At 44.2% G+C, this 12,507-nt stretch overlaps 1 protein-coding gene across 1 annotated transcript in view; it reads right to left on the bottom strand.

Moving 5' to 3' along the window:
- Nell1 (neural EGFL like 1) overlaps positions 1–12,507 on the bottom strand; it is a gene marked incomplete at both ends in the record, with an annotated part of 478,314 nt that overhangs the window by 441,119 nt on the left and 24,688 nt on the right. Inside the window, 1 exon segment of the mRNA XM_008853837.1 lies at positions 3,190–3,289. Coding sequence (XP_008852059.1) covers positions 3,190–3,289 — 100 coding nt within the window.

Here is a 12,507-nt window from a genome sequence, read left to right as displayed (position 1 = left end):
GTGAAGAGAGAAAACTTGAAAAAGACTCAATGATTAAATGAGAGAATAATGCAAATACAGCTGACAAAGAAAACTAGCAGTATAGTAGTACCAAAAAAAAAAAAAAAAAAAAAAGACCTATGTTCTCCTTCATATGTGGATCCTAGCACCAAATCCTTATAAGTGAGTATACATCCAGACATAACTACAGGAACCAGGATAATGGAAAGGAGCCAGGGTGGTAAAGGAAAAGAAAGAAACAGAGAAGAACAGTAGGAAACAGGTGTAAATAAGGGAGATAGGGATAAAAATGGGGTTATTTAAATGGGAGGAGGGAAGGAGGGTTATACAAGGAACCTTGGGGATAAAGGGAAAGAAGGAGCTCAAGAGAGGTGGGACCATAGGAGAAGGGTGTTATTAAGGGAGAAACAGAAGAAATGGGAAAAATGAGAGCACCTTAAATGGGGAAACCATGGTGTAAGAATTAGACAGTGAGAGATAAATAATGCCTAGTTTAAAAAAAAAAAAACAGAGGGAACCATATTAGTCCAATAACCTACTGACAAATTATACATACAACTAACTCAAGGAACAAAATATATGTCTAGTCAAGGTTTATCTGGGCATGTTTGGTTTCTGCCCAAGCTTTATCTACATAGCACATGGTACCTGAAAGTACCAGACTGATGGAACTAACTTTCCTGAACATTTAACATCCATACTTTGAAGCCTATACTAATCTGGTCAGAGGGACTTAAGGGATAGTTTTTACTCCTTGCCCTTCAAAGTCAACTAAGTTCCAGGGGACTACAACCATCTCTCAAATGTCCTGTAACTGTGGTGAGTCACCTAGTTAGTCACCTGTCCTCTTGATCAAGGAAGCCATGGAGACCCCACCAGATGGACTTGAACCAGTGTCTGGTCTACAAAGAGGAGGGTCAACACAGAGGAAACATTTCCTCCATGATTCCAAGTGAAGCCGGCCATGGTTGAGCACGATCTTGACTTATCTTCACATAGATGGAACTAGTAAAAGAAAGGAGCCAGGGGCTCCTCCCATGCCCATGTGACTCCTGAGGAACAGATCCTCAAACGACCTTAAACACCCCAAAGCAAAGTATAACCAAAGATTAAAGTGGTGAATATATATATATATTTTTTTTAAGAGTCCATGTGTATAGCTAAAGGCTACATAACAAGAAACAATGCCAGACAGGAGATACCTTCCTTTGAGTTACTGGCCAGGGTGGCCCAAGAGAATCCCAGACAGTAACCCAGCACTGAACTGGGAAAATGAACAGCAGACCCCAATCTTATCTAAAGGAATGTTGGCCCCTGATTGCTGCTAAATGAGGAAAAGCTGATCTTCCTAAAACAAGGAACTCTAGATAGGCTGACTAGACTCAGCAGATGGACAAGCACTGGGGAAAGACTGGGGTGCCAACAACACAGTGGACAGTAATGGGGATAAAAGAGTATATGGGCTCCAGTGGGACGGTGGGGAGGATATACGATGGTGCCAGTTGCAATGCGGGTATAAAGATGAATAAGACTCTTTGGGATGTTCTGTATGAAATACACACACACACACACACACACACACACACACACACACATCAATTAAAAAAATCAAAGAAAAGAAAAGTGCTCCAGAAGTTAACTAAATTCACGAAGCTCAAAAAATTCATGAAACAAGATTCACAGACGCCTTCCCGAGTACCACACGGGCAGTAAACAATTGCCTGGGGAGAGGGCATGCCGCAGCAGAGCTGCCTGAGACTTGGTTAGCACGCACAGGCATGTACCTGGAGTTGTGTCACCCACCACGGGGCAGGTGTTGAAGTGACAGAGCTTCCTGTCAGTCACTCCAAAAAGTAACTCCAATAAACTGAGGGGTTCACTCACCAAGACAGACAAAAGGAGAGTCGTTTCCTAATGTGTCCCCAGTGTCCTGTCTGAAGTGGAGAGAGATTTGTTCACCTCCCCACAAATAAATTGGGACCCCCACTCTGACAGCACAGCAGGCAGGTCACTGATTCTAAGGGTCACTCTTAAAATGCACTGAGGTTTCCTAAGAAGTGTTTCAAAGCAAAAGTCTCTCTTGACCAAGTACCAGGAGAAAAAAGCCTCATAATAAACCACAATAAACTATGTGTTTTTACATATCAGAAGGTGCTAGTTAAGGAGTCAGCAAACTGTGCCTGCTACGTGTTTCTGTAAATAAACTTTTATTGGGACACAGCTGTCCACCTCATGTACCTGTACCTCAGCTTACTTTGGTGCTGCGGGAGTAAAGCTTAGTAGATGTAACAGCAACGTGATCCACAAAAGAAAAAATATTCATTTTGTGGCTCTTTATATTTAAAAAAAATTGTTGACCTATGCTAGAAAAAAGATAGAAAGGAAAATGTGAAGTTACCTGAGCTAAACTTTTAATAGCATTGGGTCTTCCTCAACCCAGTCAGCAAGGATGCAGCTTACTGCGTATTTGAGAATGTAAGGGACTTGGGATAGGTACATTTCCAAATAAAGCTATGATTTTAACAGAATTAGCTTTTTAAGATTTTGAATACATTCTAGATTTCCTAATCCATCCAACTCTCTCTGGGTAAAAACTTCAGGAAAGAAGCACTACCCAAGGGGCCTTTGTAGAAATAAGAATCAATTTGGTAATGAAGAGAAACCAAAACCATTTCTGTCTAGGAGTTAATTAGCAATCAAATAGCGCTTACTTGAAGCTCTCTTCCTAAGAAAGTTGCTTTAAGTTTCTTAGGAGTCTGTTCTGTGGATAAGGATACACCATGTGCCATTCTCTGTGACAGAACTGGCCCAGGGACGAGGCTGTAAAGAATATTTCTCAATCCCACTCATGAGGAAAATGTAATAATGGTGATAATGGCTGTTATTACAGGAACTATCATTAGCATTAATATGGGAACTGCTGTTTATTGAACGTTTATCTCATGCTGGGCCTTTTGCTTGGAGCTCACGCATTACTCCATTTAATCTTCACAGCAGTCTTATGAAGTAGATACTATTATTATTCTCACTTTTGCAATTGAGGAGAAGCTCTCTGAGAAAGGTAAGTAGGATCTGTACGTTTCTGAAAGCAGACAGACACTGCTCATCAAACCTTCACATCCACCGCCAGCCCCCCACCCACGCCCACACACCCACCCACCCCACCCACCTCTACCCCAGCCCACTCACCTCTACAGACCCTGCAGCACTGACTCTCCGGAAGAATGTGGTCCTTTTCAGAGCAGTTCAAAGGGGGGCAAGTTTCTGTAATTTTTACCAAAACTCCACCCTAGAAGTCAAATATTAGGGAAAAAGAATTCATATGTTAAGGCAATGACACATTTATAATGCTCCTTGATAATAGCTCACAGTAATAACCACATGCGAAACTAACAATCTTCCCAGGAGTTCCACCAAGAAAAATAATCTTGCAAATCAAATTGATGTTCTTTCTGTATCAAAACAGCCTTCATGTCAACAGGTTTGGTTTACTTTTAGTAGCTTTTATAGTGCAAAAGGATATATTTGCAGGGGTATACTGATGAATTTCCAGCAACTGACTCCTAAGTGGGGAGACCTCAGTTAGAAGGTTTGCTGGTTTCTGTGCTATAAGATGTAGAGGTTGGCTTTGTACCAGCAGTGTGCTACTGACAGAATGGAGGAGCTGGTCCCCAGCTTGTGTGTGGCCCCACCAGCATCCCACTGGCCTCAACACTCTCACCCAGAATGACATGACATCTCCCTAGTCCTTGATGAACTTAACTATTCATGTGGAATGAGAAAAGGGCACGCCTTTAATCTCAGCACTCAGGAGGCAGAGGCAGGTGGATCTCTGTGAGTTCAAGGCCAGCCTGGTCTACATAGTGAGTTCCAGGACAGCTGGGGCTACAGGGAGACCCTGTCTCAAAAAGAGCAAAAAAAAATAATAATTCCTAAACTAGGAATGTTAATACAGAACAGACACATGCTCCGATAAAGACAATACACCAATACACCGTGCCATTGGAGAGTGACTGGTTCTGCACCTGTGGAGAAATACTCAAGCACCAGACTTGAAGGAACACAAACATGGGATAAGAGACCTTATTGGCCAAGAAAGAGACCAGAACCAAGGTGCACAGGCAGGAAAGAAGGCCACTTAGATGAACATGAGGTTTTCTCTACATATGACTAAAATCATTTATGACGATGTTGTTAAGTACCCAGGCTCCTGAACTTTTGTGACCTTCCTGATCTAAGGCCCTCCTTGTTGGTATAACTAGCATCTCATTTCAGTTTTATGCTACATGTTTAAGTTAGTTCATTAGTGGCCTTTTCAAAGGTTGGAGAGGCTCTTGTGTTATCTAGAACAGAATTCAGAAATTATCTAGAATTAGCTTTTGTCTCATTCCTTGCAGGGAAGTTTAAGACAATCAAGTCCAAAAAGAGGAGCGTCCTCTGAGGCCAAAGGCAGCTCCACACGTACGTGGCAGCACAGGATGGCACAGCACAGCCAGGGACAGCAGGGCCAGACACTGTTTCCCGTGACCCAGAGACTCTATCCCACTGACTGCCCTCTTCCAGCTCTCTGGTTGGACAAGAACTCCCATTATGTCCAGCATTTTTAGTTATAAGCACAGACATAAAATTAAATGTCAAATATAAACAGTAAACATCACCTCCTCTCTGATACCAAGTTGGCAGTACAGAGTGAACCACGGGCCGCCTGCTCATCTTGGGTAAGTCATCTGCAGCTTCCTGTCCTTCTCAGTTTCCCACCCGGCACCTGGCATTCCTTCCCATCTCTTTGTGGCTCTCATGCTTGTTGCCAATCTCTCACTTTTCCCCGATTGTATGGAAGGACTGGTCCTGTCACTCAGGCTCCTTCTCCCACCAGATTCCATTCTCATGACTCTGGTCTCTGGGCCACAGTGGGTGGTGTCAGCCTGAACACTTAGCACCATCCTAAGACCACTGTCCACATCCGAATCAAACCAGGTGTTAAAGCCACAGAACCCAACCATCTTGTCTCCAGGAACTGAAGGCAAAGGAAGAGGACAGATTAACCCTCACTCAGCAGTAATACATTGGTCCTAGTGCACTGCCTCCTGATAAAAAATGAACTACTGAATACTTCTTATCCAATCTATGTACCCCCTCCAAGTTCCAGATGCTTTGCTGAAATTGGCTCATCTCTGACACCTTCAGATGGGGTCCCCCACAGGGTCTGCGGGACTCACTGAGAAAGCTACGTTACTCTAAGTTCTATAACCCCCACGCCCGTGGCCCAAAGCCCGTGACAGTATAGTATGGAATGCCCTTTACTCGGAAGAGAAGGAGTCTCTGGGGTGTAATTTATGTTGCAGAGACCCTGGGGAATTCAGGTTATGTCTTCACCTGAAGTCCCCTGTGCTGAGTTTCTTTCCATCCCCCATCTGTCTTCCCACAGCCAAGCGGCTTCCTGTTCACAGCACTCCCTGAACTGTGCTGCAATCTTCCCTCCGGTGATCTTCAGAAATTGCCAAACCAGGACAGCTCAGAACCATTTTACTATTTCACCAAAATTGTTATCAAAAAGCAAACTGCTAACAAACTCGTTTCTAAGCGGTCGATTCTGGCCTACGTTCAATTTACTTCCTGAGCTGTGTTTTTCCTCCAAATCTAAATTTGTCAACATGAAAAAACTTGTTTCCTAAAACAACATGAAAGTACCACAGAAAATTTAAAAAACAATCATTCATGGTTAAGTTTTCCTTTTAGGAAAGGGATTTGCTTTGACTCATGATTATATCAACTGACAATTCTTTTAAAGATTTTAATTGCATTTATTTATCGGGGTCCATATATGTGCACAGCATGCATGTGGAGGTCAAAGGACAACCTGTGGGAGCTTGTTCTCTTCTGCCTTGTGGGTTCTGGGGACTGAACTCAGGTCATGAGGCTTGGCAATAAGCAGGTCTACAGGCTGAGCTACCACCAGCCCTCGGTCAACAATTCTAATCAAACTTTAACATATTTAATGACTAAAATCTGATTTCAAGGGTTTAAATGGAAACAAACTTATTTTCATGAATTTCAAAATAATATGAACCATGTTTACTAATATACAAGTACCTCTAAATAAGGAACTCTTCAATTTTATTTTGAAACTGTCTCCAGTAAAAAGTAACTCATCATTAACATCTTTTTATTTTAATTCTATATGTATGAGTGTATTGCCTGAATGTATGTAAGTGCACCCGTGTCATGCAATGCCCCAGGAAATCAGAAGAAGGCATTGGATTCCCCTGGAACTGGAGTTACAGATGGTTGTGAGCCACCATGTGGGTGCTGGGAATGGAACCCAGGTCCTCTGCAAGAGCAGCCAGTGCTCTTAAGCACTGAGCCACCTCTCCAGTTCCCTCATCGTTAACATTTTTAACTCGTCTTGATTATGGCATGTTATGACCTCTGCACTGAGCTCTGTGTCAGTGGAAGAATACAACTCTCCCATTCTTTTCTCACATAAACTGTCTCCACGTCATTAATTAAATTTAAGAACTTCTGTATCTGCACAAATCACTGTGCTTTGACTTGAATTTCTAATAACATATAAAGCACATTCAAATCCAAAACTGTCCTATGCTAAAGAAATGTTTCAGAAAAGTAACAGTTGGGCAAAATTCAAAATAAGACTGGTAGAGTTTATTCACTTTCTTTTATAAAAGGTTAACTGGCGGGCCTGGTGGTGCACGCCTTTAATCCCAGCACTCGCACTCGGAAGGCGGAGGCAGAGGCAGGCAGATCTCTGTGAGTTCAAGGCCAGCCTGGTCTACATAGGGAGTTCCAGGACAGCTGGGGCTACAGGGAGACCCTGTCTCAAAAAGACCAAAAGAAAATGTTAACTTTTGGAAATACTTTGTGAAGTAATTTGAGATCAAAGTTGTTTCTTATTTAATCCTGGAAAGACAGAAATGGGTGGCTCTTCAGGTAGCCTTTTATTCGTGGGGCTCTTCGTCTAAGCCAAAGAGCACAGGCCATTATCCGAGCATGAGAACCAGAGGCCCCAACCAGCTCACTCCTGGGCATATACCAGAGAAGCCCACGTCTTACTGTAGAGACGTCTTTTACTGCTTGTGCGTTCACTGTATCGAGGAGATGGAGACAGCCTGGTCAGCCAGCAACAGGTGAACAGATAATGAAAATCTGGCACATTTACAACACTGAGGATTATTCAACTCTAAGGAAAAATGAAAGCACAAAAATCATAGCAAGTGTGTAGACCTATCATGTATGACACTAAGTGAAAATCTGTATGTTTTCACTCACATGCAGAGCCTATAAAGTATATATATGAGTACATACGAGACAAATGCATGTGTGCGTATACTGCAATGTTTGGAACTGTGAACAAGAGAAGGTAATTTACCAGGAAAGGAACACAGACTTTGTCCTTGGAGCATCACGGTGGACGTGTGCTGCACGCGTTGAAGCATCCGGAATACTGTCTGTGCTCCATAAGAGCCCAAGAAATGTTGTCCCTTTCACGCAGTGATTGTGAGAGTTGGGTTTCCCTTTCAATGCCACTGACCCTTAGTAGGAATTTGACGTGACTGGACACTGATTTATTGAATGTGCTGAATGACGTAGTAGCACGATTGTTCTTGGAACTACTTTTTATTCTGCTATAAAGTTTCTAAATTCTCATAAAGCTTTTAGAAAATAAAAGTAAATAAGAACTGACATTAACTTCTGGAAACACTTTGCAAGTGCTTTGAGATGAAAGTTGTTCCTTGTTTAATCCTAGAAAATGGACATGGGTGAATTTCCAGGCAGCCTTTTATAAATGGGGACCTTCATCTAAACCAGCAGCACTGGCTGTTATTTGAGCAAGCACTCCTCTGTACTCTCAGGGGTAGCACTTAGAGTTCCACTTTAAACATTTAGGAAAGAAATTAATTCATAATGTACTGCAGAAGCAATCGTGTGCTGGACTTTAAACACAGACAGGCTGTCTGGGGCAGACGGCTGTCATCTAGTCCCATGACCCTCTCTCCCTGCTGATCACACCACTAGATGGGCCCCCCGGCTCTTCTATGGGCTTTTATAGACACTGACCTTGATTGAAGACATCAGTAAGGCTGAGCCTGATCTGCATTCTCAGATACACTGAAGTAATCCTTAAATTCCCTTCACTCTACCTGTGATAGTTAACAATGATTGTCAAGTTGACAACATCTAGCAGCATCACCAGGAGACAAGCCTCTGGGCATGCCTGTGAGGGATTATCTAGCTTAACTGGGGTGGGAAGACCCATCTTTAATTGTGCTCTATTCACTCTGTTGCATGAGTGACGGAATGATGGAGAACACAAGCCAAGCACCAACATGCGTCACTTTCTGCCTCCTGGGTGTGGACACACCAGCCTCCTCATCTCTTGTCACGACTTCCCCACCGTGATGGACAGTACCCTCACGCTGCGACCCTACAGGGAACATCACAGAACAAGGAGTGGAAACAACATAAGAACTAGAGGACGGGAGGTGTGCCACAGAAAGACATCTGTACACTGTGTGGCCACTGGGCTTATCGGCTTTCTCAGCTCTAGTTTAACCACAAGATCTTCACAACACTGGACCCAGGGATGGGGGAAGTGGATCGTGAGGACTACTGACATTTAATGGCTGCTAGGGAGGAGTGTGACTTTCTTCAGGGGTGTGACCACTGATAAGCTGCTGGTGCTCCAGCAGAGAACCTGGACCCATGCTCAAGTAAGCAACACTAATTAAACTCAGTGAGTCATGTACAAAAATACATGACAGCGAGTGGCGGTGGGCTGTTAAGAAGGGATTCAGTGGGAAGGGGATGAGAGGCAGTTACGGGGGGGGTGGTGGTGAAAATGACTAAAATTGATTATATACATGTACAAAACTGTCAAACAATTAACAAATAATAAAGAAAAAATCATGAGCCAAATTAAACGCTTCTTCCTTAAGCTGCTTTTGTCAAAGTATTTTATCCCAACCACAGGAAAAGGAGCCTCTACACTGGTCTGAAATTCAAAAGTGAAAATTATTCCGAGTCATCTAAGGCTGAGGAACAACATAGAGAAGCTAGGAAAAGAAGCTCGAAGCCAGATCACTGAGGTTCTGGCTCCAGCTTCTCCACGGAGCCAGAGGTCCAGTCACAACAGTGACCTTTCTAAAGTCACCCTCCAACTCTGCCAAGGAGGCTGCTGAGTGAGTGGTACGTCCACGGCGTACGCTGGCTGGGGTCACAGCAGAGTGGGCAGAAATGCCTTTAGTCATCTCAGTTTTCACTGAGGTAGAAGAGGAAGACAAAGGCCTCAACCCTCCGTCCCCGCAAAGTGAAACTATTTACAGAGACTGTGACATCTGACTTGTATCCAGGCAAACAGGCAAGGTCACGTGAGAATGACTCGTGTTCACAGCGGACTTACTGTGTGCAAAGCACCACTCTGTGGTCCACCACCCTGCCTCATTTAATCCACTCAACATCCCATAGGGTGATGCACCTCCCCTAGGTTGGAGGTCACCCCACCTTCGAGGCCTGGGAGCTTCTTGATTGATCAAGGGCTGCTGACACCCTAATGTCCACCTCATCGCCTTCTGCCCCAGGCTAAGGAGCCCTGCACCCAGTGACTGTGGACATGAAGAAACCACCTGTCCTAGTTTCCTTTCTGTTGCTTTGACAAATACTCTGACCCAAACGGAGCATAACAGAGAAAAGGGCTATTTGGCTTACAATTCCAGGTTACGCCCCATAACTGTGGGGAAGTCAAGGCAGGAACACAAAGCCTTGCATGCCTGCTTGCTGGCTTCTATGCTGGGCTAGCTTTCTCCTCTCTCACACAGCTCAGGGGGGCCCTGATGGAACAGTGTGGCCTACAGTGGCTGGATCAATTAACGTGAAGATAATCCCTGACAGACAGGCCCACTGACCCACCTGATCTAGACCAGTCCTCCACTGAGACTCTTCCCAGGTGATTGTAGCAAGTTGACATTTAAAACTAACCATCACATCACCGCACTTGAGTACTCACCAGACTGGCTAGACTAACAAGACTCTCTGACATTTCCAGCGTCAGACAGGAGGAGGGAATGGACAACACCAGGGGGAGAGATGGACTCTGGGACAATTAGTCCAGCCAGAGACAGGACACAGGAAAAAGCCGTTTTCTGTAACCCCCATAAACGAAGAGATTTAAGCTTTTCCTTAGCCTCTCCCGGAAAGCCTTGGAAATTTCTAAATGCCCCATTCTGTTCAATCTTTAAAACACATTTCTTCCTTGTCCCTGGGAACGTGATGAAAAGAACATGAAATAATGTAGGTGCGGACTTGCAAAGCTGGTCTATTTGGACACCGGTTCCGCCAGCCTCTCTGGAGATGCCTCACAAAGCCAGCGATCCTTTGTTGTGGGCTGCGATGTTCTATAAGGCATTTGCTCCCTGCCTGTCCCTTCATTTCCTTCTGTCTGTTCGTCCTCCTGCTGCCTCAGCCCCCCACCACCTCCAAAGAAGAAAATGAGCTTCAACACAAAGGTCTTTGCTTTGTGTTTACCTTAAACTAAACTGGTAAGTGGTACTCTCAATGGCTCAATTCTCTCAGCTACTGCTGGGCAACAGAGGGAATCTGGCTGGGCCGTCCAGCTCAAAACATTAGAGCAACCTTTTACACTGAAGTTGGCCTCATCCGCATTCCCCTAGGACTGGTGGCCCTGCCTCTAAAATGCTCTGCAGCAGGCAAGGTGGAGAGATGCCTAAAAACTACAAACACTATCTTCCTCACCTAAATAGACGCTCCAAGTCAGCTTCTCTTAGTGCATAACTTGATGGGAAATAAGAGAATCTGAACTTCCTCCAGTATCATAACTGTTGATTTTTTTTATCTTTCGATGCAATGCTGCATTGCAAGAGTAAACAGACTGATTACTAACAGGTTCTAAGGTAGAATGAACTCCCTGATGTGTAATAAATTCCACTCAAGGTTTGTGCAAGTGGACATGGGTGTTGTCGAATAGAAAACTCTTAGAGCGTCTCTAAGGTTTCTCTAACTACTGATGCCTCCTGGTACTCATGCCCCTATACCATCCTTCTCAGATGACAGATCTGAGCCGGTTCAATATAAATAGCAGAATTCAGGTGGTGTGGTACTGTATGACTTTTTGGAGACTAGATTATAGGAAACACTAGATCTTCTATCTTGGTCTGGTGGAGGGTTGTTCTGGGGAAAGGTACTCTCCATGTGAGAAGTTTCTGAGATCATTATGCTATAACCCAAGATAATCAAGTAGCCAGGTGAAATGGAGAGGGAAGGAGAGGGAGAAAAGGAAAGAGGGAGAGGGTGGGAGACGGGGAGAAAGAGAGAGAACTGTTTCCTGTCTCATCTTAGACATAGATGAAGACTCCTTCTTGGACATCCAACATCCAGTCCTGTAAAGTCTTCATAAGATTCTAGCTCCAACATCCAAAAGACAGCATTCAAGTATGAGACTTCAGGTAAGAACTCCTCCTCCAACTTCAACTACACCCCAACTTCTAGCCTCCACATATGCCTATGTGTGTACACACCATTACACCCCGACTTCTAGCCTCCACATATGCCTATGTGTGTACACACCATTACACCCCGACTTCTAGCCTCCACATATGCCTATGTGTGTACACACCATTACACCCCGACTTCTAGCCTCCACATATGTCTATGTGGATACACCCCCACAATATCTATTTTGATTTTAGCCACTAAGTTTTAGTGAGTTAGTTTCATAACAATTGATAGTCACAGTACTATGAAACTCAACATATCTAAATTGGTTCTACTTGTTCTCCACACCACGGACTGTGTTTCCAGTTGGGAATGCTTTCTCCACTGTTGGCTGTGTTAGTGGGATTGTGACTCCAGGAGACCAATTCCCTACAAGGAAGGTGAAAAAGCTGACTTCTTCCTCACCCTAAACAGGTGGGTCATGGGCATAAGCCACGAGCTTTATGATACCCACAATCCCCAGTCCTTAAATCTTGGGTAAGAAATTCAAGGACCATGGAAGTGATAGAACAGCCTTGCCACAGCAGAATACTCGACACTAGATCATCACTGTGGTCCCTGCTTCCTGACTTCCGGGACCAACTTGTCTCTGCCTAGCCCCTGGGTCTTCTGGATTTTAGAGACTCTGCTCTTCCCCTAATACTGCTTCCAATAAAATGATCATTTTTGCCTACATCACCTACAAAGATCTCTGCTTCTTATAAACAAAAATAGAAACTGAAACTCTCTGTGACCACGCCAGGCATGCTGACATCAGCCTCAGTCTTCACTACCCAAAGCTGACCATGTACCAAGATTCTTCAATTCTGATTCCTGCGTAGTTCTTAAATGCCTCCTTAGGTTGGGACCTTGTCATTCATCATCTGTGATTAACCAAATACACCCAGGGCTCCTTTGATCACCTCTTCCGCTGCCAATGTAATGACCTTGAAGATGCATAGAAGCCATGACACACATGTACTTGTCGTGAACACTCATCTC

Source organism: Nannospalax galili, unplaced genomic scaffold (genome assembly GCF_000622305.1).
Source record: "Nannospalax galili isolate Female #2095 unplaced genomic scaffold, S.galili_v1.0 scaffold807, whole genome shotgun sequence".
Classification (NCBI taxonomy): domain Eukaryota; kingdom Metazoa; phylum Chordata; class Mammalia; order Rodentia; family Spalacidae; genus Nannospalax; species Nannospalax galili.
The sequence above is the reverse complement of the archived record's forward strand: the minus strand, read 5'-3'. Positions and strand labels throughout refer to the sequence as shown.